At 49.8% G+C, this 27,270-nt stretch overlaps 1 protein-coding gene across 2 annotated transcripts; it reads left to right on the top strand.

Moving 5' to 3' along the window:
- The first annotated feature begins 524 nt into the window (after positions 1-524).
- C47H10orf105 (chromosome 47 C10orf105 homolog) lies at positions 525-25,638 on the top strand. Of its 2 annotated transcripts, none has more exons than XM_061571201.1 (3): positions 525-975; positions 21,025-21,193; positions 24,267-25,638. In XM_061571201.1, exons 2-3 carry the CDS (start codon positions 21,032-21,034, stop codon positions 24,645-24,647), a joined length of 543 nt encoding a protein of 180 aa, XP_061427185.1. In that variant the 5' UTR covers positions 525-975; positions 21,025-21,031; the 3' UTR covers positions 24,648-25,638. The 2 variants fall into 2 exon arrangements, with proteins under 2 accessions (XP_061427185.1, XP_061427184.1); XM_061571200.1 differs by lacking the exon at positions 525-975 and adding an exon at positions 16,327-16,435.
- The last annotated feature ends 1,632 nt before the right edge of the window (positions 25,639-27,270 follow it).

A 27,270-nucleotide genomic window follows, 5' to 3' on the forward strand; every position in this document is an offset into this window, starting at 1 on the left:
TTCACATTTATCAGAATGTTGAAGGTGTCCTTGCGGAGAATCGAAATTAAAATAACATTCTCAACTTCCTTTCCTTCCCCGAGTTCTTATGACCTTTGCTCAATACCCCCATAAAAAAAAAACATGAATTCTTTATATGTTAAACCTTCAATGGTGCTGCTTGTTACTGGCCGTTAGGCATTTCGGGCCTTTGGGCCCGTGCTGAGCAACGGCGCTAAACAACAACAACGACGGCTGTGCATTTAAAACAAAACGAACCGACTTCATTAACCCCGTGCCTTCTGCCTTCACGCGATTCAAGCTACGATCTCTCCCCTCCCCCCTCTCTCTCCTCTCCACCTCCACCCCCGTGAGATGGAGGCAAAGTGGCCGTGCCCAGCTGACCCAGACCCAAATCCTTTTTTTTTGTGCCGAAGGTTCCATGCGGGACGCGTTCTGACCGGGGGGCACCCAACCCACCCATCCCACGCGCACGTCTTCCCCACAACGCACGTTCCGCTCTCCCCAGACTCGCTCCCCCACCAAATGGCACCCCCCGAGGAATCGTAACTTGACTCTGGCGTACTCGGGCGGAACGTTTGTGCCGCGTGCGGACTTCGTTTCGCCGCGGAGAGGCGTCTTCAACGAAGGAGGAGGAGGAGGTTTATGTCGATTCTGTTGTCGCGCGGTTAATTATTTATTTAGCATTCGTCTTCCTCGCCACCGCAAACTCTCCCAACACTTCCCACTCCACCCGCTGGCCGCAGCCGCAACTACCGCCGCTATCACCATCATCATCACCACTACCACCATTAACGCAAACAGCACGGCATCACCATCATCGCCGCCGTCATCATCATCATCAACCACCGCCTCGACCACATCATCATCACCAGCATCTCATCACCGCCATCGTCTCTAAAACCATCGCCCCTGCCCGTGCAGCTATCACGCCAAATCCCGAGACCGCTGGCTTGTAAGAAGCGTGCGAAGAAGGTAAGATCTTACTTCAATGTGTTCCTATCTCTCGCTCTCTCTCTCCTCTCATCTCGCTCTAATCCCCCTTCCTGTAGCATCTACTCCGGCACCCAGGCGCTTCTGTCAAATCCAACCGAGGCAGCATGGAGAAGGTCGCTTCTTCTCTGCTACTGCACCCACTGCCTGGACTCCCCCCCCCCTTCTCCCCCCGCCGTTCGTGTTTACGATTCTCCTGCCCCTGTTCAAGTCGAGAATCAAAACCTTCAACTTCTCTTCTGCCTATTACTGTCACTTTTTTCCCGAGAAGAAACAAACAAACAAACAACATATATATATATCATTGTCTACATAATGCACATGCCACTGTGTTTCTAAAGCGGCTCGAGATGAGAGTTGTAATTTAGATGCCATATTAATGAATCCACATTGCGTTTTATGTTGGGCAAACAGTTGTTTGGCCTCTTCAGTCGCCGTTGCCTCCTTCTCGTCTTCGGCACTGTTGAATGTATCCCACTGTTCCAGTCCATGGTTAAGTCCCCTCCCCCCCTCTCGTCTCTCCCAGCTCTGACTGACCACACGAACTCCTCATTTTATACTTAGTCTCTGATTTTCGCTCTCAGAGGCGGAGCGGACGGCTCGCATTCGGAAGGAATTCGGGTTCAAACGCCGTCTCGTTGGGTTTTGACTCAGACCAATCATCGCTCCCTCCGGGGGTCGTCAAAATGAGTACCACTTTGCGTGGAGGTCAGCAGCCGCCATGCGGAGAGACTCGTCCTCGCCACAGGAATGAGGACTTTCCACCACTCTTTCAGGGCGACAAACTGGATACAAACGCCGACTTTGTGCTCATTTGAGCAGAACATCATTTCGACGTTTATTTTCCGGGAATATCGAAGTGAGATTTTCTCCGTATCCTCCTGTCTCCCTTACCACCCTTTCCTCTCTCCTCTTCATAAAAATAAATTCCCCGTTGCGTCTGTAACGTCCGTGACCTCCCTCCCTCCCTCTCGTCTTCTCCTCCTGCGCGGCGTTCTCAGACGCGCTCACGTCTCTGCGCTGCCGCGTCAAAACCTCGGTGGTCTTTGCCTGGAAGGATGAAACAAATTAATTCAGTTTCATTTGTATACTTATATCCTATACTTTGCATTCCCGTCGTGTGTTGTTGTTGTTGCTGTTGTTGTTGCATCGTTGGTTATTGTCACGTTCTTACCCGCCCTTTACTCGACATCTGTGCAAAAGAGCTTCATACGATTCATAAATAAATATTCTGATCCAGAGGCATGCGGCTTGTCGTCGCATTGTGATGCAGCCGCAGCAGCAGCAGCAGCGGGCTTAGCGAGAGCACGTGGAAGGGAACCTACGATCCACGGAGCGGATTTGCAGGATACGTAGACCGCTTTGCTGGGTTGTTTCTTTTTCCACGATCGGATACCGGCGGATAATTCAAAAGGCAAAAGCTTTCTTCGGACCGCCGAACACCAAATGGCAAAAGAGATATATAATGTAACGATCATTAAGATGTCAAAGCTAAAGTCTTGCCCTGATCAAATGCGTATGACCAAATCACCCTGATACCAGAAGCTAAGCTGTTTTGAGCCTGGTTAGTAGTTGGATGGGTAGGCCTAACCATCAGGACTTGCCGGTTGTTGAAGGTTTGGGTTTCGAGGAAGAAAAGAGATTGCTGTACAGCAATAGATTCTTGAATATATCTGTGCGGAGTTTTGAAAAACCTCCACGCCCCCTCCCTGCTCTCCCCCCCCCTCATATATTTGCTGGGTTTCCTCTGTGTGCTCCGATTTCCGCTCAAGTAAATCAAATCTATAAATCCTTTTCAAAAAGACGAATTGTCCAAACATCTCTTTGCAGCCGGATCCTCGTAGATTTCACTAAACTCACGTGGAATGCCCCGTTAGGGTCGCCACTTCTTTCCACTGTAGACCAAACCTGGGACGCATTTCTCAGTCAAGTAGCAGGTCGACCAGCGCCGTGCAGTGTCCTGCAAAAAGAGTCCAAAGCAAATAAGCGACAACGGATCATGATGGCACAGATCAATTCCTGCCGTGTCCGAAAACAGGCGCCACTGCCCGGTCAGCTGGGGACAAACCCCACGGAGGTGGCAAGATCGATCGTGTCAGATCTCAGAAGCTAAGCAGGGTGGAGCCTGATTATTCATATTCTTTGGTTTTTTCGGTAAAGTCAAGTAGATAAAAAATAAAAATTAATAAAAGTAAAATAAAAATAAAATAAAAATCACGACGTTTCGGAGGCAACACAAGCTTCCGTCTTCAGGTGGAACCGTCACAGCACGATAGCTGTATCAAGTGAGGGAAATTCCAAGAAAACAGTCCTTGTATATATTGATACAGCTATCGTGCTGTGACGGTTCCACCTGAAGACGGAAGCTTGTGTTGCCTCCGAAACGTCGTGATTTTTTTATTTTATTTGTATTTTACTTTTATTAATTTTATTTTTTTATCTACGTGACTTTACCGAAAAAAAACAAAGAATATGAATCCTTGCAGTCGCGAAAGCTTCAAGCCTGATTATTCCTTGGATAGACGACCGTGTGATAAACAGGTGCTGTAGGCTGCTGCTGCTGCGGAGTGATGTCATTAGCAGGCAATAATGCATGGAAATGCATCGCTGTATCCCCATCTTACCGTGCTGCAGCATCGATGTCCTCTGCATTCAAAACACATCGTGAGAGTATGGATCCCTGCAGTCACGAAAACTTCAAATCTACGTAGTGACTAGCGCAGTGAATTATTGTCACATGAGCGCAAAGACGAACATGGCATCGGGAGGCCTTTATCCATCATTGCATTCATATAAAAGCGATGTACATGTTATACACAAGGAGAAAGATCCCCCGGTACAGCCTTAACAGACAGTTGGGGCAAGTGCTGTGAGCGAGAATCTGTGAAAGCCGGAGCGGCACACGAGGTGGTCGGTGGCCAGCACCACGCCCGGGCCGCCTTTGTCTCCCGTGTGGCGATGTTTGCGCACTGCACCATGTACTCCTTTGAGGCTGAGTCGACCTAAATGAGGCCCAGGGACCGCTTCAGATATTCATCACTGGTGCTAGCCGTGAACGGGAATCGAACTGGGGTCGCCAGGTTCAGTAGCTCAGCGCGCTAACCGCTACACTACCGCTCCCCCACACACACACAGCCACACACAGACCCACACACATATACGCGCACACACGAGAAGAGCGAAATAACCCACAACGATTTTCTTTCGGTGGGGGGAGGGGGGCAAATTTTGTTGAAAATGTCTGCGGCGGCGGAGAGGACGTTACCGACAAAGGTGAACGATTTGGGGGGGGGGGGCGGGAGGCCTTTGCGAGAGAAGGCCTTTGACCCTTCGTGAGTGCAGAGCAAATCTCCCAAAAGAGAAGGCTCAATCTGATGGGGCTAACTGCCCGGTCAAAAGGCCGCGCGGTGTATATTGCCGACCCGGGCACAATCGGCCACCTGCATTCTAAATCCCCGAACCTCGCCCTGTCTCTCTCTCTCTCGCCCTCGCTCGCTCGCCACCGATTTAGAGGTCCGTGCCCCTCATCAAAATCACCCCAAATGCACCCGAATATCGTCACGTGTTCGAAGCTAAGCGGTCGTTTTGAGCCTGGTTTACTGCTCGGGATGGCAAACTCCGTGCGGTTGGCAATTCGTCGTCCCCTCGAGCTCCGAGGTGGCCGGGGAGAAAGGCGGAAGGGTGACGACGGACTTTTGAATCTGTCTGTGCTAAGATGTCGAGTGTCAACCCCCCCCACCTTCCCCATTGCGTTGAATGCCGAGCGTGTTGGAGAGACTCTGTAATGCATCACGTTGGAGGCCGTTGCCTGCAACGTCGCCTGTTGGAAATGTTTCATCCGAGGGGGGGCCACAGTGTTTCTTGACGAATGTGTCGAGTTCTTTGGACGCAAGTAATTGGTGGATCACGTAGGTTTGTGAAACTCCCCAAAACCTGCACGGCTGCGAGTTTGGCCAGACGACTGCAGCTCAGGCAAATGGGATTATAAACTTACTAGCTTTACCACCCGGCTTCGTCCGAGACTTGGATTCTTGTCTTGGATTAACACACGCCCTACGCGGAGGGTGGGAGGGGGGGGTGATGCGTGACGTTAGTAGGCACACTTCGTGACGCTGCCGCATGCGGGTGACATCACAGATGTGACGTCATCGCTCACTTGCCTTGCAAAAAAAATACAAAAGTAAATTGTTATACTTTTTGCATTGTGTACCATCTGAAAGCTACCCACATGCCAAATTTCAAGTTTGCTGCACGTTGGGAAGTATGCTAAACATTTTGAACAGACACACATGTTCACAAATTTCCCTTTTATATATTTAGATAAACCCATTTGTGTGGTGCCCTGAGTGTAAGTCCCGTGTGTGTCGTGGGATTTCTGTCGAGATTCTCAGATTTCCTCCCGACGTGAAAGCGATCCGCCCATCCACGCCCCTGGCCAAACATCCTGATGTAGCAGACTCGGCGAGACTCTCCAGAATAACCAATTAGGGTTCGTGCCCATTCGTAGCCTCACGGTACGTTCATAGAATCACACGTGTGAGAATATTTTTATCACTCCGCTTTGGTGAATGAAGACTAAAGAGCAAATGACACTGCTTACCCGTGATACACCACCGTGCTAAATCGGGGGAACGGCAACACACTCAACACAAAAACCAGTTCTAAAGAAACGAGTTTTCAATGCAGATTTAAAAGCGCATGAGCTCCGGTGTCTTCCTAATATCGGAATGAAGAGTGTTGCAGACGGCCGCAGAAGCGCATCTGAGGGCATGCGATGCGGCGACCGTCTTTGCTTGACGGCGAGCCTAAAGCCAGTTGCGAGGATGACGACCGGAGATCACGTGACGATGGTTTAGGCTCCTTGACTTAGATCAGGAAGGGTAGCAGCAGTTGGAGAAACAATGGCTGCGCCGAGATGTGAGCGAGCGATGAGACGGCGACGATGAGGGAGGAGGGGGGAGGAGGAAAGAGGAGAGGGAGAAGAGAGGCAGAAGGAGCGAGTTGCGGGGAAGGAGCAGCAGCAGCAGCGTCTGTTTTCACAGCGGGCGGGGTGGGGTAGAGGGGGAGGGGTACAGAAGTGGGCGGTGGCCACATAGAAGCCACGTGATCAACCGCGTTATTTATTTACTTTAATCGATGGGGTCCAGCCATCGGACACGGGCGGCGACGCGGCCCAGCAGGAGCACGTGGTTCGGATCGGTTCCAGCGGGCCGCCCTGGTTAACAGTGCGGTGGCGTGCAATGGCCGGAACAACATGACGCTCCGTCGGCTTCACAGTGGACGTTAAAGATCGCGTGACGTCATTCGCAAGGGGTAGGCCATTGTGTGCCAGCGTCATGGAGCAAAATTGGAGAATTACCCGCAAATTACTAATTTGGGATAATTCTTGATAATGATTGTCTCCCCTTGTTCACCCCCTCCAACTGCTAGAATGTGGCAGGACCCAGTGACCCGACTGGACATGTGTGGAAAAAAATAGCTCATCAGATTCTTACGGTATTAATAAATATTCTGATTCGCGAGAAAAGTGTCAAGAGACTACGTGAAACCTTATCGTGCAAACAAGATGATAATAATAATACTTCTAGATTTGAAGCTTTCGTGACTGCAAGGATTCATATTCTTAGGTTGTTTCGGTAAAGTCACGTAGGTGACTTTACCTTTGTCAAGTGATACAGCACGATAGCTGTATCACTTGACACGGAAGCTTGAGTTGCCTCCGAAACGTCGTGATTTTTATTTTATTTTTATTTTATTAATTTTAATAATAATACTATTAGAGGCCACTAGATTCCCAACGATGTTAGAACAAATCATGTTTTGCATGACATCACCCCGCACGGGGTAGGGACTCGAGAGGAGGTCTCCAGAGCCTCCCTCCAGCAGACGCCCCTTCAGCCAGCAGTGGAGCGAGCAAGCAACTGCATGGCTCCAACTTTGCCTGTTCCCTTGGAACAAATTCACAACCATCCTTGTACACAGCTGCGATTTGCATAAATGTCCCACGTGGTCCCGCCTGTTTAAATAATTAGAGTCAGCTGCATGTTTAAACCACTTAAGTGATTACATTCACTGAACTTGTAACGATGGCAAACTACAAATACAGGATAACAAGGTCAGGGCCATGAGGTCATCATGCCCAATCACGTTGATGTAAGATAATCTCGCCATCGCTTCCATCCCTCTGCCAGATTATATCGCGACCACCACCACGACCACCATCACCATACTCTTAGTTCTTTCGGTAAAGTCACGTAGGCAAAAAATGAAATTAAAATTTATTTTAAAAATAATAAAATAATAATAATAATAAATCATCACCATGACCACCAGAATCTGGCTTTAGGTCTTCTCTTCCTATTAGTCGTCGACCAATGCCCGTCTCGGTGGCCTGACCTCCTACTCCCCCACCCTGCACACCACGTGTCCCACCCATCACTACTATCCCCTGATTAGATAAGCACACAATACATCCCCGTAATACAGTATATCCGCTTGTCTCTCCACATACAAAACAATGGAAAGCGTTCTATACTCGCTCTGTTGTCCTTCCCCCGCACCTCCTATGAGCACGTTTGGATACGCACGGTGCGAAAGAAGTTCAACGTACAAACATGGCTCACTCTGCAAGACGCGATTTGGCCAAACGTCTTCAGGCAGGACGCTGCTGAGCAATGAGGTTAGAGACTCGGCGAGTCTATCTTGGGTGAAGGGAATCAGCGACGATTTCGTGACCTTACGCCGTTGCCGTTCGTCGTGTAAGTATTTATTTATCCCACACGTTATGTCCTTGGCACTCTGTGTTTTCTGACGATACCGCGGCGCCTTGAAGCATTGTTAACATTTAAAGGGATGGTTCAAGGGGAAAATCTGCGTGCCTTTGTTATTGTAACGGACGAGGTTAGTTGTATTTCAAGCTGAAATGAATTGTCATCAAATGCAGTCTTTGTTTAAAATCCAGTCGAGAGTTCTTGAATCATGAACAACCTTTGGCATAATAGCATTACGGCGTTCCCTCATTCTGCTTTCCACGATGTTTGGCTATCCGCGAATGGCATCTGGAACTCTACACGATTGCATCGAGAGAGAGAAAGAAAGCGATGAGATGAAACGATGCGACATAATATGATCAGATAAAGTGATGGGAGATAAAGTTCCAAGATTAAGTGACGAGATCAAGTGATGGGAGATAAAGTATTGCGATAAAGTAATTGATTAAGTGGTTATTTACGTATTTATTTATTTAAGGTAACTCATAAAAAGATAGCTTTTCGGAGGCCAACATCGTTACCCGCGAAATGTGATTTTCATAAGCATCTCTGGAACGCATCCCTCGCGAATAACGAGGTAACACTGTATCTAACACGATAAAAATAAAACAAGAGTAGGTAAGCTTAATATACTAAACGACACAAACAACAAACCTTAAAATTTACACTTAACCTACCACTGTGCATACGTGTCATGAGTCTCCTACATTGATTGCATGGGTCAGATCGCCACGCAAGTAAACTGTGTGTCGTAAAAACCTCCTCCACCAGAAACAAGACAATTAGTAAGTTTGTCACGCGTCGAGGAAGTGTGCACATTTAATTTTGCCCGTGTCGGGTGGAGGACGGTTCATGGAACAACTTTTGTACTCACACATTGCAACCCAAAAATCTATTACGAATAATAATACTGGTAGAAACCACCCGGTTCCACCAGCCCAGCAGGGGATTATTGTGTCCGTCCGTCCGGTCATGCATCCAAAAATAGGAGGGGTGGGGCTGGGTGGAGAGGGGAGGGGGAGGGGAGGGGCTGGGTGGGGTGGGGCTGGGTGGGGCTGGGTGGGGGGTGAGAGGGGTGGGGCTGGGTGGGGAAGGGCTGGTCACTCCGTGGTGCCCTTATGAAACTCAACGTTTAACCTACTCACGCCGGCTTGTGCCCGCCCTCACAGTCGGCCATATTTGCGGAATACACCACGCCGCCGTTGACCCTGGCCATTGACCGAGCAACCCAACGTTCCTACCAGCTCCCTCTGCAGGAATGTGTTAATACTGTCTGTGCAAAGCCTGCGCAGTGTTAAATTTACATTGGGAACTCCCACCTATAATACAAAGATGTTTGGCCAGTGCGGAAGGGAAGGTCAAACTACCGTCGAGAGGGGACTATAGAGCTCCCTCTAGCTGAGCCCCCCCCCCCCCTTCCACCAGCAGCGACACGAGAGAACAATTGCAGGGCTGCACCTTCATCTGTACATACACTTCAAAAAGTTCACACCTGCCATTGGAAGACTCGATCCTGCACGGCGGTTCAAACTTGAATGCGATGGATTTTCTAAAGCAACACCTACAACCCCCCACCGCCTCCGCAACTTTCTCCGTTCATCCAGCGGTTTGAAACAGGGTTCCACCACAGGCGGTTTGACCGGGGCGTGGTCACTGCAAGCAGTCGACCTCCGTGTACGGCAGCGGCACGGGAGAGGGAGGACTGGGAGGAGGGAGGGAGAGTTAAGGGGTGGATTAGTCAGTTTCTACCAAGGCACCCCGGTGGTGATGAATAATAATGTGGGTTCAATCCCAACCCTGACGCTCCTGCTGCATATTTGGAGTTTGCGTGTTGCTCTTCCCCTCTTCCCGTGGATTTTTCTCCGGGTCCTCCGGGTTTTTTTGTCTTCTCCCATCCACGTTGAGAAACACGCGTTTCGAGTGTTTGGCTGCTGCTAGAATGTCCAGCATGATGATGAGCCACTTTGTTGAGCGATCGGTTTGTGGCCAGATCGCTTCTGAAAAAGAGCTACATAGCTCAGCGGGCCCATTACCTGGTCAAATAAAATAACACGTGTGAGGCTTTCGCGGCCAATATTATTCATAATATAGGTGTTTTGGGTCAGATCGCGTTATTTTTATAAATGTGTCGTAACCCTCCACCACCCAACACGGCCAAACAGCTTCACCATTCTTGCCCGATGAAGCTGATTGTTATTATCAGCGAAACGTCGTACGACTCAAATTTTAAAATGCTGTTGATTCTCTCTTCAGCACACCGGTGGGCTAAAGAAATGAATCATTTTGTCCTTTGAAAAATGTGACACATTTTTTACTGTTTGGCCGTGTCGGGTGGTGGAAGGTTACGACACATTTATAAATAACGCGATCTGAACCAAAAACCTATATTATTAAATTAAATAGTTTAGTGTGGCTGAGGCTGGCGGCGTTGTCCTGCACAGTGAGGATAATCGGCTCTTGTCCACCCTTGTTCACTATTGTCCACCCGCGGACACCGAAGCCTCGCCACAGATGTAGCCGAGGCTGCAGCGGCTGCTGCTCCTGCTGCTGCTGCTCCAAGCTGCGCAGGAATCCCCGCCACCACCGCTAATTGAGCAGAGTCGCGTTTCATTTACGGGGCCGAAATAAACTTTCCTCATTAGGGTTGTGATGCAGCGGTTAATTTAAATTAACCTTTTCGCGACGTATCTTTCGCCCCCCCCACCCACCACCCACCAACCACCCCCCGACCTTCGATTGCTGCCACCAACAACGATCCATTCCACTCAACCCTTCCGCCTCCACATTTCCACTCTTACCGTCGCCACCGGCAGCAACGAGAACAACACACGGAGCCACGGGGGGTACAGCGACTGCTAAATGATTTTGTAAAGATTACCTTTCAAATGTTAAATGACTCAAGGTAGCCTATTAATGCATTGAGATTCTCACACACACGCGCACATGCACACACGTACATACAAAGACGAAGGTCCCCCGTATAGCCCTAGACTTTTGGGGCAAGTGCCGTTGGCGAGCGTTCGTCTTCCAAGTGCTCATGTTTACACATGACGCCTGGTGCAGTACTTCAATTAAGGCTGTGTCTTACCTAGGGGTGAGACAGGACAGGTTCGGATAATCACTTGCCACTGATGTTCATCGTGAGCAAGAATCGAACCGGGTTCAAAGTGCGTGAATCACTTCACCACCTATTCCTGTAACACACAGAGGCCCATTTGTATATACACACAAGAAAGTCATAGATCCCCCGTTATAGCCTTTAAGAGACTGTTGGGACAAGTGCTGTTAGCGAGCACCTATGAAGGCCGGAACGGTAAACGAGGGGAGTGGGTGGCCAGCACTAGACCCGGCCGCCTTTGTCTCCTCCCTAGTGGCGATGTTTACGCACCGCATCAGGGACTCATTTGAGGCTGAGTCGACCTAGATGAGGCCCAGGACCGGTTCAAATAATCGTCACTGGTGTTGGCCTTGAGCGGGAATCGAACTCGGGTGGCCGAATTCGTAGAGCAGTGTGCTAACCGTTTCACCACCGCTCCCCTATACAAACACGCACACACAGTTGTTCATGCAGGAATGCCACGGTTATCTGCCTAGAGCCACCGTTAATTAAGCACTTATACGGCTTCACAACTGGATCACGGAAACATAATAAACACTGGCAAATAATAATTGCACCCTAACCGGAGTTTAATTCCACCGCGCTTACTGTGTGTATGAGCGGTGAGTGGTTTAAAGGGGGTGTGTGTGTGATGGGGAGTGGTGGTGCAGTGGTTAACGCAATGTGCCGTGAACCCAGCTCTCCTGGGTTGGATTTCAGGCCACGGATAACGTCAACGGTGAAGCGGTGTCATAACTTGTCACGAGTCTCCCATGGGGTGATCTCAGCCTTAAATAATTACCTGGTGCAGTGTGCAAGGATCAAAACTCAGCATTGGGGAGACAAAGATGGTCTCTGTGGCTTTAGACATTTGCATTTCATGCATGAGGCTGCATTAGTGCATGTGTAGTGGGTTCACTGAGAGAAACACGCGAACTCAGGAGGCAACACGTTTATTACATGGACCACAACGGGATAACGACATAAACCGCGTCAGGACAGTCGCCACACTGCCTGACCCACGATGCCGAGCACGAAGACCAAAGACCCAGGGGAAGACGTGGCACGCAGGACTCCATTCCAGTAGACAGCCCCGACCCAGCCTCGGGACCTTCCTTTTACGCCCCCCAGCGTGGCCTGGCTCCGCCCTCAGCCACGCCTCCATCTGGAACCTACCAGAAGGTTCTGGGCCATACCCCACGTGTCCCTTCTGTCACCTTTTTGCCCACATCCTTACCCTGGCCTATCACGTGCCTTTGCCAGCCAACCGGGCTGCTGCATCCTCAGATGCCCCCTCTCTGCCAGCCACCAGCCCTACGCCCCCTAGGGACCCGTTCCATGACATTGCATGCCCTACTGGCAGAGAGGGCTACTACACTTCCAGTTTCCCTCTCTATGGCGTTAGGCGCCATAGTGACCCATTCTATGTCACTACACATGCATACACACACACAACAAGAACACAACGCAAACAAGACAAATATCCCCCGTATAGCCTTTAACAGACTGCTGGGGCGAGTGCTGTCAACAGGCACTTATTAGGGCTGGCATGGTACACGAGGGCGTGGGTGGCCAGCACCACGCCCCGGTCGCCTTTTGTCTCCCCAGTGCTGATGTTTATACACACCGCGCCAGACGCTGTACTCATTTAAGGCTGAGTAGACGTAGGAGAGGCCAGGGAACAGTTCAAATATTCGTCGCTGCGCACTCACGCAGACACGTCGGCACGGACGCACAGATATGCGCTTCGCAAGTGAACGCCAAAAGATCGTGTGCCGGCATCGTGGTCCAACATTTTTTTTTGACAAAAATTACTTTCACAAATTATTCAGTAAACATAGTAATCATCGCGCCCCCACTGAAAAGAAATTGGCAAGACCTTCCTAAAAAAAGAGTCGTGAGATTCAGTAAAACTTTCCTGGGTTAACAAGCGTCAATAATGATAAAGATTGAGTGCATGCATGAACACACATTCACGCAAATGCTCTCACACACACGCGCGTACACACAGCTCCACGCTGAACCCTGACCCCTTCTGTTCACACAACACCGATTCTTGGCGGCCGGCGGGCCAGCAAATTAAATTCCCATCACACGCGGACACACACCGAAAGATAAAGTTCCCACGTATAACTTTAACCAACTTTGGGGGCAAGTGCTGCTAGCGTACACTTTCAGAGGCCAGAACAGCACACGAGGGGGGGGGGGGGGGTGACGTGCACCGCGCCTGGCCGCCTTTGTATCACCAGTAGCGATATTTACGCATCGCATCAGGTACTCATTTCAGGCTGAGTCAACCTAGGGGTGGTCCAGGAATGGTTCAGATAATGGTCACTGGCGTTGGCCGTGAGCGGGAATCGAATTCGGCTCGCCCCACGGACACACACAATAAATAGCCTTTACAGACTGTTGGGGCAAGGGCTGAGTCAGAGGGCCGCCGTCCACGCGGACGTCCGAAGAAGCGATGGATGGACCGAATAAAGGAAGACATGAAGACGGTCAACGCATCCCCTGAAGATGCCCTGGACCGAGCCAAATGGAGAAGACAATGCCGAAAAGCGGACCCTGCGCCACAGCGGGAACAACGCTAGGAAGTTGTTGGGGCAAGGGCTGTTAGTGAGCACCTATGAAGGCCGGCACGGACGGATGGAAAGGCGGTAGCGCGAACCACTGCTGGGACACTGCAAAAGTCAAACCACTTTCCCAATCTTCTTGGTTCTTTCGGTAAAGTCACGTAGAAGGGAAGTAATAAAATAATAAAAATAAAACATAATAAAACAATTCTCACGACGTTTCGGCCACAACGCAAGCAGCCGTCCTCAGGTGAAAACCAGGTCCGTCGAGGCGACAGAGTCTGAATGAAACAGCACACGGGCTTAGAGCATATATATAAGCTGGGCGCATTGACAAAGGAATTTGCATATCAACAGGAATTTAGCATATTTATGGGAAATGCAGGAATGTAATTAGTACTGCATATGCATGTGCATTATGCAGGATTAACAGCATCAAAGGGAGCTGCAGTTACTGCTGCTGCAGCAGTTGCTGCTGCTGCAGTTTCTGCTGCTGCTGCAGTTGCTGCTGCAGTTGCTGCTGTAATTTTCCGTGCTGCCATTACACATTGAAAACAAAATAGCAATTAAAAATGTAGGATAATTAATCCACCCATGATTAACTGACAAAGTAGCTGTTTTGAATTTAGACAAACGAGATGCATTGTGATACATTTTAAGAAGTGATGAAGAGCAGCTTTCGACAAATGACTAAAGTTTTTGTAAAAAAAATGTTTAATGCGGCCGCTCATAAATCACGCGCAGTGTCGCCCAAAAGAACGGCGTTTGACATTCCGAGCTGAAACACTCCGCGGCGAATGTCCGGAGAGGGTGGCTGCATGCGACGCAAATTAACTGCTGATAGGATAAAGGCGCAGGCCTGCAATGGCTCGCTCACGCCACCGCCGGCGGAAGTGAGCCTCCACTCCAGAGTAAACTCTGGGTAGAGAACCGCTGTCAGGGCGTCATTTAATTCTACACATTTCACACCGAAAACTAAACCGTAAACTAAACTTTTATTTTACCAATATTGATTTGAAGTTTTCGTGACTGCAGGAATCCATACTCTTTGGTTCTTTCGGTAAAGTCACGTCGGTATAAAATAAATCACGACGTTTCGGGCGCAACACAAGCGTCCGTCATTTATTTTACCAGGCAAGACCCGCTGAGCCACATAGTTCTTTTTCAGAAGCGACATGCCCACAAATGACAGCTCAACGAAGCGTCTTAAAATGTAGGAAATTTTAGCAGCCAAATACTCTAAACTGACAGAGATGCAAATACCCACACTTTACCCCACCGCCCGCGATCTGCTGACCAATCGACAAGCTGCACTGTATCTGTTAACACTTCTGAGTACCTGTGGGGAGACCCCATGGGGGGAATTTAGCCTACTCTTCTAGGCGTCTTGGAACAGCTGAAAGTACCCACACTTTATCTCACCGCGCTCAATCTAACGTTAGATTAGCTGTGGTGAATCGTGGATCCACATACTGCACTCCTGTGTGGACAGAGGCAGTGGAGGAGGGGGGGGGAGGTAGAATTTATTTTCTGGCCCGGGAAGTGGAGTCGAACTGGCAGACTCTGGAATGGCGGTCCAAGACGCGAGCCGTTACTCAACTAAACTTAGAAACTTTATTTTTTATTTTACCAGGTAAGGCCCTCTGAGCTATTTATAAATCCTTTATATTAAGTTCACTTGCTTGCGCGCTTACGACCGTGCAAATCTTTCGGTCGTTTTTTAACCCACTTCCTGTGATCCAATCGGGCTGACATTTTGCACACAGACTCGTTGTGCGTGACAATTAATTTTCGTGAAATTTTTTTTCAAAAATTGTACACTTTTTAGGACAAAAAAATTATATTTAAATACCAATTGCTTAATGGTGGCAGGCAATCATCTGACCCATAGGTGGCAGCCATCTCAAGCCAGAGGACGAGAGGACTCTAGCCGCCACGCATATAGCTCAACGAGGTGGATTATCGCGTGGGAGTTTGTTTACTGCAGCCAAGGCACGCAGTAGCGTGCTGACTGCGAATGAAATGACGCATTTCCATTATTAAGAATATAATGGACACGTTTGAGTTGCTATTTGCTCACAGTGTCACGGTTTGCTCTCCCATGGCATCGAATCAACTTTTTTTTCCATCAAGGATGGCTTTAAAAGTAGAATGAATCGTGAGGTGGCCCAGGTGGCACGGTGGCTCATCAGGGCCAGGTTGGAGAAACCTGAGGCAACGCCGCTGAGGATCCTGGGTTCGAATCTGGATTTCAGCCGCCTTTGGTCCAAGTTGATTCTTGACTTCTCCTTTCGGTTATTATCCGGTGAAATGAAGTTGACGACGATGATGATGGCTCCTCAAGTGTAGTGATTAGATGGCCGCTGCCTGTTGACAAATAACTGCGTAAATAAACCCCAGTCATAATCAGTTTGGGCTTTGCACTCAACATAGCAACATTGCAGCTCCGAATTGAATGAAAAACATAAATTGACCGACACGCGATAAAACACGTCTCAGTCGCAGGGTGTGTGTGTGTGTGTAAGTGCTGCCTCTAGATCAGACTCAACTATCTGTGATATCTCCTTCAGCGGGCCGCTGTTCTCGGCCACGCGGGGTGATGATGGTGGGCCGCTGTGCTGAGTTCCAAGTGTCCCGCGTCATCCGATGGCATGACGTGGCCCGGCACGATTGGAAAAAAAAATTGGGACGAAGGGGGGGGGGGGGAAAAAGAGAAAAAAAAATAACGCGTCAGCCTCTCTGATGTTGGGGGCAGCCTTCCCAGAGCTCCGTCTCCGGGGAAACCATCACAAGCCGGCACAGTGGAGAGAGAGAAAAATCCACCCACTGAACAAAAAGAACAGGGAATTTATAATTTAATTTAAAAGAACCCGCCTCAGCGAGGGTTGGTTCGGTAGATGTTCATGGTTAAGTTGGTAGTTTTTTGCTTATTTTATTTTTTATTAATTTGAACCTATCTACGTGACTTTACCGAAAGACCCAAAGAAGATCATGGTCATAAGGTTAGTGGAATGGCTAGCACGACTTGATTTCGTTGGTTAGCTTGTTAAGGCCACAGTTAGGTGTATGATCGTAGCTAGTTGGTTGATAAGTTAGATGCCAAATGCACGCGTTTGGTTGGCCAGGTATCATGTGGGGAAGATTATACTATTGTCTGGTTGGCTGATTGGTTAGAATTATAGACAGTGGGAGATTGGTGTTTGTGTCTGGTTGGCCGGTTAGTAAGTTATAACGGTCAGTGGTAGGCTCGTGCTCGTATCTGATTGGTTGATAAGCATTATGGTCAATGGTAGGCGAGTGCTAGTATCTGGATGGTTAATTAGCTGGGTCGCGGTGTTGGGCTCACGTAAAATTTGCTGTTGGCATAACACTGCAAAAATTCCAGCTCGGGAAATGAACAAATAAATGAGTTAAAAAGTGTCGCCTTGATTGCCATGCAGCAGCAGGTATTTCTCTGCAGCAGGGATGCATTCGGAGAGTGCATCAGAGGTGACTGGAATGGCTCTAGGAAGTAGTTCTACGATATCCCCTTGCACGGGCCGTTCTCCACCATTGTTGCGACGAAGCTGCCGCGCGAGAGATGCCGACGAGCCACTTCGAGCCCAAGTGACGCGAACGTCGATAGCGCGATGGGAATATCCAACGGGAGGGAGAACCATGATGATATTTAGGACGTTTAAAGCTGCACTGCCCGTTGGTGTTGTGACACTGCGGCAGGGTTCGCGCCGTCGTGCGTGGATTTCATTTGGCAGCGTTCCAACAGCAACAACAACAGCAACAAAAGCACTCTCACGGCAAGGAAAAACTAAATGGTACAACATCGACACACCAGGGGATTCTGCCGAGTTAATGACGAGACGCTATTGGTGGGGGGAGGGTGGAGAGTGGCGACGCTTAGCACGCTGGACCTGCGATCCAGAGTGGAGGGGGGAGTGACGGGCTCGATTCGATCTCCAGGCGCGGCAGTTTGAAGAACAATGAGGACGTTTCTGAAACATCCATCGCCTCTGAATGGGTGACGCGGCAGTGAGTCATTCGGCAGCTCCCCTGATACCCCCCCCCCCATTGCCTCTCCCCCCCCACCACTTCGTGTGTGGGAGCCCCACGGGAGAGGGATGACTGAGAGGTGGGAGGGAGGCAGGGGGAGGAGGCGAGGTCAGTGTCTCATCGGAAGCCACTGGAGCTATGCGCTTTTAAATAATCTAGACTAGTTTCTTTAAAACTAATGTTTGAGTTCAGTTTGTTGTCCTTACCCCTGAACCTTCCAATCAGCACGTGTGGATGCACCCAACTCTTTCATGGCATTCTGTCCAGCGTGGAAGAGTAGACCAAGGTCGTCGTACCCATCGAGAGCTCACTCTGGTGAAGGCCCTCCCGCCAGCAGGGAAATGCAGGGCTGCACCTTTATCTCTTCTTGAATAACCAATTTACCAACATTGGTTCCTCCTGCTAGGGGTTGTGAGCAATGATTTCTTGAACGGTACAAGATAAATGTGTCATAGATCATTATTCAAGCGGTCATTTTCCATGAACATAGAAACAAAAATAACAAAAAACCACGACGTTTCGACCGCTTGCGTTACGATCGAAACGTCGTCGTTTTTTTGTCATTTTTAGTTATTTTCCTTGAACCTATCTACGTGACTTTACCGACAGACCCAAAGAAAATATGAATTCCTGCAGTCACGAAAGCTTTAGGTCATATCTTTTCTAATTGGATTTCCTTCAATTCACATCTCCGACACGTGGTGCTTTGCAACGAGCGAGCAAACTGGCGCGCGCGTCCCCCATTCACCCAGATCGTCGTAGGAGTTTGACCAGGGTTGGCTGAAGCCTTCCTCAACGTGAACATGACACGGGGGGGGGGGGGTGTGAGAGACAAGAGGAGGGGGAGGAGAGTAGGAATGTGCGCGGGCAGGATGTGTGTGTGTGGGGGGGACTAACGTATGGGAGGGCTATGCATGTTAAACTTCTTTCGCACCGCACGTAGCCAACCGAAGCTGCGCTGAATCTTGGCTAAGTTGGTGGCAGAGGTCGCAACCGGGTACCCGATACCCGTACCCTACCCGATACCCGGCTACCCGTACCCGGCCGGGTACGGGTACCCGTTTGCGACCCTGGTGCGGCCGGGTACGGGTAGACCGTGAGTCACTGGTGAGTAACCGTTTGTCACTCATTTCCCAACGTCTTGTCTCTTCTCACAATTCAAGTTCCTAGAATCAACCCACCCGCGCCTGCAACATGGCTTCATCCCAGAGGTCGCAATCAGGTACCCGATACCCGTACCCGGCCAGGTACGGGTAGGGTACGGGTACGGCCGGGTACGGGTACCCGTTTGCGACCCTGGTGTGGCCGGGTACGGGTACGGGTAAGGAATCAAAACCCGTTTGCGACCTCTGGTTGGTGGTGGTAGTTGTGGGTGGGGGAAATTTCACGCAGTCAACAAGGCGCGCGTCTTGGTGACACTGGGCTCCGTGGGTCTCAGACGTGAGCCGCGGGTTTAATTGTCTCACTCAGGAATGGGGGTGGGTGGGTGCCACGTTCTATAGAAGTCTGCCTTAGTTTCCCCCCCCCCCCCCCCCCCCCTGTTCCACCACCGCGGTGAGCTCCAGGTGGTGCCGGGCAGGGCCCCGGCTGATTAGAGGGAATCGTTCCGAGGCACGGAGCACGGGGAATGCATCGGACGTCCCTCCCTCCTCCTCCTCTCCGCATTGCGATCGACAGCGCGCGTTTCTGACGTGCCTTGCTTTCAGGGACGCTAATAAGAAAATGGCACATCAAGTTACGAAAATGACTGCGCCGTATAATTGCCATGCCATCATTTATTTAACAAATAAGTTTTTACAAAAGCATACTTTTGTTCGGATGGTTATCAGAGATTTATCTCGGCGTGTATTTTCTTGATTTTGTTCTTGCAATTTTTTTTTATTTCGTAATGAAATTTGTCACGCTGACGAACAAACGAACAAGTCGAACGGGCAACATTAATCGTGATACTTAGCAAAACGGAGGAAGCGTCTGTCGTGAATCTTATATCGCACGACGTATCGTGGCCAAACCGAAAATGTAACATTTAACAAGTAATGAATTTGTAAATTACATTTTATTCTTACGTTCACGGCACACGCGTGAAAGTGTGCGTCCATCAGTTGATTACACTGGTCAACAAAAAACCTTTTTTTTCTGGCCTGGACTTTTGCAGCTGTTTTAGACTAATTTCAGGGTGCTGATTCCAAATCTGATCTCAGATTTGCTTTATCACATCTCATGTTATGCTATCGGCATACCCCATTTTCATTGATTTTACCCGAAATTAACTCTGTCACTTATGATTGCAAGTTGTTGCGAGTCAGTGACTGCTTTAGTGTTAAAATATGGTGCTGTATTTTTAGATAGTTTTTTATAATATCATTTTATGTAGATATCCACATTGATTTAATATTTTTCTTCTGCAGTTTTTATTGAAAATGCAATTTTTGATATCTCAAAAACCTGATGTGATAGACAAAAACTGATGCCAGATTTGGAATCAGCAACCCAAAATTACCTTAAAACCGTTGGAATACCTTATGCCAGAAAAAGTGTGTTATTATTAATGAGAGTCGCACTCCGCAGAACATTGGTTTGGTCATGGGTGGCGTTTGACCATACTTCACCATGCTGGCGTCACTTGCGTTTTTGGCGAAGGGGGGATGTGGACTTAGGGCCGGGATCAGTTAACACTCGCCACTGATGTTAGCCGTGGCCTGGACTCGAACTCAGACGGCCAGTTGCACGGCAAAATGCGCCATCCATCTCTCCATGACATTTTATCGTCTCCTGCATCCTTCTTCGAAAAAACTTCAAGGTTGCTTAACCCCCATTGCTGCCATGAAATTGCCAGCGTCATCCGCAGCGCATCTGAATTCGCAGGCCACAAGCGCCGATCTTTGCAATTGCTTTGACAGTGGCCTGCTCTCTGACCCATAAAGCAACTGCGTGCATTACCGCTGCCTTCACAGTTCACACTTGTATATTTTAATTAAAGCTGACCTCTCCGATCTTCTAAAGTGGTTTGCGTAGTGCAGCAAAGGCCGCCACCGCTAAAGTAATTAGTCTCTTGGCCCCCTTCTTACAAGTCCCACAATAATTTCTGCGCAGCGACGTTGCACCTTCGTGCTCCGAGGGCAATCCGCTGATGATGAATCAATGCTTACCCAGTTTGGCGATGGTTATAAAAAGGAAGGCGTGGAATGATAATGATGTTGACGACGACGGTGATATTGTTGGATAATGATCATGTTAATACGTGTTCTTGATTGTTGAAGGTGATGCTCATGATGACATTGATTTTGGTGATGATTGTGTTGTTGATAATGTTTATTTTGGAAAATGAGTGATGATGATTTTGTTGATGGTGATGATTTGTATGACGGTGTTAATGATGTTGATCATCTTGTTGATGATGACGCTGACAATACTAACGATGATGCTGATGATGATAACGTTGAAGATGATGATTGCCACGTCGCTGTTCATAATGATGTTGCTGCTGCTGCTGATGATGCTGCTGACACATTCACCTTCACTGCCATCTGTGACATAATTTCAGTGCAATCATGAACGCCACAAGCCTGACAGGTCTCGTCCAATCGGATTCCACGGTCAGTTTGGCGACGCCCACGAGTGCGGGGGATCAGCCAATCCAGGCGAACCCAATGCCCATCATCATCGCCATCGTCTGCATATTCCTTCTTATCGCCACCTTTGTCATCTTCATGGTAACTATTTATCAATTTCACAATGTTTCGGTATTAATGCTTTCCAGACTCAGCTTAAAATTGTTTGTGCATTCGTTCCGTCCACCTGTCTCTCTCTCTGTCCGTTTTTTTCTGTCCGTCCGTCACGGATGATGTCTTTCTGTCTGTAACGAACTCCAATTAGCACGGTTGGCTACGCACGGCGCGAAAGAAGTTCAACATACACACCTACAGGACGATCCAATATGAACGGAACTTTACAATAAAGTTGTGTTGCTCTTAGAGACTTACCCCCTTAGAAAGCCTGCCACATCAACCGGCAGTTTTCCCAAAACGCGGCCATGAAAACAAAGTGTTGTAGGATTTGCCTTGTCGCCCAAGGTGATGATGTCATAAAACACCACTCACAAGGACACTGCACCCTCCCCAACAGAGCTCCGTTATCTCGTCATGGCCTATGGACGTACTCGCACCTGTGCGCTGGGCGCACTCGCTTCCGTTACGATCGCTAACGGCGCACTCGCCAGGCGTAACAGCTACTGGAAATGTTTTCGAAAGCCGTGCATGTGGCATGATTTTTCTTCCTTAATTTTGTTTTGTTATTTCAGTGGCGCTACCGGCATCGCGTCGTGCAGTGCACAACCCCTGTGTTAGAAAATCATCCACAGACCCACAGACGTTCACAGACATCCGTGGCCTGACATGAACTTAAGTAGGAAAAAACGGGCTTGCTAGAGACTTATAGACAGACATATTAATAGACTTAAGTAGAAAACCGTAGAATTCACTATGACCCGTAGACTTACATAAACGCAGATGCCTATATAGCCTTACATATTACGTACGTCTACATACTCATATACTTGCGTAGATACCTCTAGGCTTATATAAACTTACACAGAAACAAACAGGCTTACATAGAGGCCCGTAGACCAACATAGAAACCCATGAAGTTATTTAGACACCTATAGGCTTACACAAAGACCAATCGACTTTTCTTCCTGAGCGACCCATCAACTTACTTAGACTCGTGAAGACTCATCGAACTTGCACAGTCCAGAAGTCCTAATGTTCAAGGGAGGCCTGAGTTTAAATGAGTACAGCATGGTATAAACACAAGGGCAGGGCAGTTTACATCGTGGAACAGCTCGCTACGACTGTACGTTGTCAAACATATTTTTTTTTCTGCAATAATGGAATGTTTTTTTTTGCTCACACTCTCTTGCCAACAAAAAAAAACCCGTGTGTGGATCCTTTCATTGAAACTGGAATCAGGCCCAGTGACTTCATTCTTTCCCTAATTTTTCCCAAACAAATTTCCACTCCACCAAGAAAAGTACAACTAACATTGGGGCACAAGTCTCGTCGCCCCACATTTAGCCGATGGCTTATTGCCCAGAGCGGGTTGGAGCGGAGGCACCAGGGGTGAGCGCGTTCTGCTATTCGGGTGCCGTGATCTGAATTTTTCACATTGGTCCACGGCTAACATCGGCGGCGAGTGAGAATCCGAACTGGTCCAGGTCGCTCAGCCCCACACCCCCCTCCCCACCCATCACGGGACCTTCTTCACCAACCCGAACTGGACCAGCGTGGTGACGAATGGTACAACACCGCCCCTATGACCGACACGGCGTGGGGGAGGCCTTCACCCAGCAGTGCATCGCCACGGTGCTTTCGACCGGCGTACTAACAGAAACATTTCTAACGGATTGAAGTTCTGGGCACAGTGAGGGACATTGCTCCGGGCAGCAATTCGCTTTCGTGTTTCTCCGTCAGCGGGGCGGCGTTCACGATCCATCTGGCGAGTGTTTGGCATTTGGGCTTATGAGCCCCTCTAAAAGCAGGGGCTGTCATATACACATACTGTATATAGACATATATATAATTAATAAATGGGACCTAGACGGCACGTGCTGCGTCTCTCCCCCCACCCCATTCCACGCGTGTGGAGGATGGATGCGGGTTTCTCCGGCGCAGTCCGCGTATGTTTTGTGTTTGACGTCGAGGCTCTTGTTTTTGTTTTCTTCAAACCCGAGCCGCCCCCCTATTTTCCATTACCCCCAGATAATGTCCACCGCCTCTCCTCCTTACCGGGGCGGGGGGGGGGTCAACCAGGGAAAAGATGGGTCATCACCCACCGCCACCCCACACGACAACCTTCCCAAATAAATACAAAAAGTTGCTTTCATCAACATCGTTCTCAGCCCGTGGTGGCAGACTCACGGAACCAGTCGACCCTCACCCTTGTGAATCCTCCGCCACCAAGTGGCCTCCCCGCCTACGATTCGCCAGGGTGCTCAAAGCTCCCGACCTCACGAGGCAGACCCACGATCCACCTCCCCACGGTTGGCAAGGTCGTCCGCTCACCGTTGATTTTTGGGTCAGGATCGCCGCGCGGGTAGAACGTTTAGTGTCGTGCACCCTCCTCCTCCGCCCGACACGGCCGATGAATAAAGTTGTCACGCGATGGACAAACGTGGCCGATGTGTTACTGCTGCAGCAGTAGCAGCAGCAGTGCCACCGTTATGTAGGGTGGTGTTCCACACAGACATTTAACAATATAGTATCAGCCAATTAACCCCATCAACTGGCTGTGTCTGATGGAGGAGGGTTTACAACACACGTTTTATTGATGCGACCTGACGACCCAAACATCAATTGTGAATCCTATTGGTGGCAAAAGCCTAGGTGGGAAATAATTCGATTGAAGTCAGTAGTTACACGCTATACGTGCCTGATGCTTACCGTCACGTGTGATATAACACAAAGGCTAAGATCCTCCGAACAGCCTCAGCAGACTGTTGGGGCAAGTGCTGCTCACAAGCACCTTATTTGCTTTCTTCCGTACGGCTGCTGATGTTAGATGCCGAGCAACAAACTACAATTCGACACTCACGTGGTCAAGCCCAGACAAACCGCCGTCAGGAGGCAGCGGAAGTAGTTGTACCATCGCTGCGATGTCGCCTGCGTGTTCGCCGATCGGGCATTGCTTCGTCGTACGTTGCCTCCGGTCTCTTCTGGGCGACCACAGTCGCACACCCGCCGGAGCGAGTTGCGCGTTGGCAACTCACCCTACGCCCGTTGCCTTCGCCAGGCGCTGTGCCAGCCGTCCGTGCTGGCCGAGTCGAGCCACGTGGGCTCGTCGGGGCGATGCCGTGCCCCCCGCGGCTGCTCGGGCACCGCGGGGCCGGGCTGCGCGCCCATGCCCTGCGAGCCCGGCGACGCCAGCGAGCCGCAGCTCACCGTGTGGAAGCGCCTCGGCTCCCTGCGAGCGTCCGTGGCCGGCAGCTTCCGCCGGGTTCGTGTGCGCACCGCCGCCAACCACGGCGCCACCGCTCACGGGGCCACCGCTGCCGCCCATGGAACCACCACCGCCCACGGCGCGGCCGCTGCCCATGGAGTGACCCGCACCCCCAACGCGTCCGCCGTCAAGGAGCCGCTGGATTTCACGATGAAAGAACTGGCCACGCTTTAAAAAAAAAAAAAACGGGGTCCCTCCCGCGAGCGATCGCGCGCAATCGAGTTGCGCGCGCAACTGATCGCTTAAGTGTTGGCCCCGCTTGGCAGGAAGGACTGGAGAGATTGATGTGGTTGGTGGTGGTGGGGGTTGTTGGTGGCTGGTGGCTTGGTTGATGGGGGCACAACGGAGCAGCTGTTGCGAGTGCCACATGTCGTCATGCGTAGAACGTGCATCTTCTGACTTTGGTTTTCAGGGGAGGTGCTAAGGATCAAGGAAAGCAAAAGTGCGGGGCCCCAGGAAGCTCAAGGGGGCTCCGGTTTCGTGTATGGAATTATTGGTGCATTAAATATCATCTCAATTCAAAACGCAATAAAAGTAAGAAGCTAATTAAGTTTTCATGAAAAACCCCAGTTCATCTCTCTCTCATCTCTATACGTGTTATGTCATCTCACTCACATCTATATACCGTGCGATCCATTGCACTGGAGATTATATGCATTGAAAGGGAGGGCTCCTGTTATTATTTATGCTTTGGGGTTCCCAGTGGGCCTGCATCATGTCCGGTGGTGATAGTCGGGGTTTAATTTCTCACGTCGTATTTTCCGCTGTCGGGGCTAGGACGAGGTGGGGGGACATTTTCTGGAGCTCAGCCCTGGACAGTTCCGGCTTCAATTAATCCCTGGTGGTAGAGCTGTGGTCAACCAAGGTCACAATATCTGCCAGCCAGGATGTCTTCACGATCACGTGTTCTTGACCCACAGACTCGGGCATGTCTTTTCAATGCCATTACCGATCTCTCTCCGTTCAAGCAGTGGTATGCGCTGCACGAGCCTGATGATTGTTCAAAGTTTCGTGCGTGATTTCGAAAAAAAATAAGGGAGATATTTTGTGTGTGTGTCCAATGTTAGGGTAGCGGTAGTGCAATGGTTAGCAATGGTTAGCTCACCACCCAAGTTGGAATCCCACACACGACCAGTAACAGTTGCGAATATCTAAACCGGTCCTGGACGTCCCCTTGCTCACTGGGGAGACAAAGGTGGTCGGGCGTGGTGTTGGCCACTCGCCCCCTCGTATGCCGTGCCGGGCTTCAAAGGTGCTCGCTAACAGCACTTTAGGGGCCATCCATTTAGTAGGTACGCATATAAGGGGGGAGGGGGGGTTAACCCAATTGCGTACGCTTGTGTATGGGGGGTCTACTGATAATGTACGCATAGGAAACGGGGAGGGGGGTGGTGAAGCCTCGATAACAATTTGTCTACATTGGCCTTCAAATGAGTCAGATAATCCGGCGGTGTGGACTATCTGTTTGCTTAAACACGTTAATATTATTCATCCTTGATCGTTTCTGCGTGGATTAAATATCGGCCGTTCTAGAGGATTCGGGGGGGGGGGGGTGCGTCAGGCGTACGTACGCAGGTGAGGGAGGGGGGTGTAAAAAGTACGCGTGCGTACAGGGACGGGGGCAGGGGTCAAATTTTGACATATTTTTGCGTACCTACTCAATGGATGGCCTCTTACCCCAACAGTTATGTTTAAGGACATACGGGGGTATATGTGTCCGCGTCCTCCCTTATGCAGAGTCATTATTCAGATTAGCTTGAATCTGTCACATGACAACAAAGATAAAACAAAGATCCCCCGTATAGCCTTAACAGACTGTAGGGGCAAGTGCTGTTAGCGAGCACCTATGAAGGCCGGCACGGCACACGAGGGGGTGGGTGGCCAACACCACGCTCGGCCGCCTTTGTCTCCCCAGTGGCGATGTTTACACTGCGCACCAGGTACTCATTTGAGCCTGAGTCGACCTAGGGGAGGCCCAGGACCATTTTAGATAATCGTCACTGATGTTGGCCGTGAGCAGGAATCGAACCCGGGTCACCAGGTTTGTAGCGCAGCGCGCTAACCGCTACACCACCGCTCCCCATCTGTCACATGACACACACACACGCACGCACACGCACGCACACGCACAAAGAGCTGCCTTAATTTGAATTGGCGTCAATACATCACATCATACCAGGCGAACGTATGAAATGCAATGAGACTGGCAGATTGAGAGGTGTGAGTCGAGGTGTGATGGGGGTTTTTTTTGTTGCAGATTATATTTATGCCAAACAGATCTGTTTAAAAATTCCTCCATTGCCCTTTTTTCAGATATGTGCGCAACGTGGATTATTCGTTCAACATCGGTTCTTGGGCCGAAGAAAGGGGCAAAAGCGCGACGTTTTTTGTTCTATTTCTATTTGTCTGATTTGTAAAAAGATCAGCCAAATCGAGGCCGCGACATTCATCCGTAGCGTCAACGAGAATCGATTATCTGGAGCCGAAATCGCGGCCCACGAAACCGTGGCAATTTAAATCAAAGGCCAATGCAATTGTCCGGCTTGAAGCGCCACTGCCAAAGCCTCCACCAAGATGGGAGCTTTAAGGGCAGGTCCCACCCCTCCCCCCCCCCACCAGCTGGCGGTTCCTTTGGCCTACTCTTCCACTGTGGTGGTGGTGGAAGTGGGCCCCGTCAAATGCGGCCGCGTGGACAGAGGCAGGCGGATTTAATTAATCTTGCCCGCCACTTCGGGAGATCAAGAAAGCATCGCAAAAAGTGACACCCACTACACCGCCGTAATATACACGACAGCAA

This window comes from Lethenteron reissneri, chromosome 47, assembly GCF_015708825.2.
Source record: "Lethenteron reissneri isolate LAM-NWPU_2019-01 chromosome 47, ASM1570882v1, whole genome shotgun sequence".
In the NCBI taxonomy this organism is placed as follows: domain Eukaryota; kingdom Metazoa; phylum Chordata; class Hyperoartia; order Petromyzontiformes; family Petromyzontidae; genus Lethenteron; species Lethenteron reissneri.

Bases quoted from the DNA above. Each gene is read 5' to 3' on its own strand.
- C47H10orf105 (XM_061571200.1), top strand. The intron at 21,194-24,266 runs GTAACTATTTAT...TGCCTTCGCCAG, and splicing joins CCACCTTTGTCATCTTCATG to GCGCTGTGCCAGCCGTCCGT.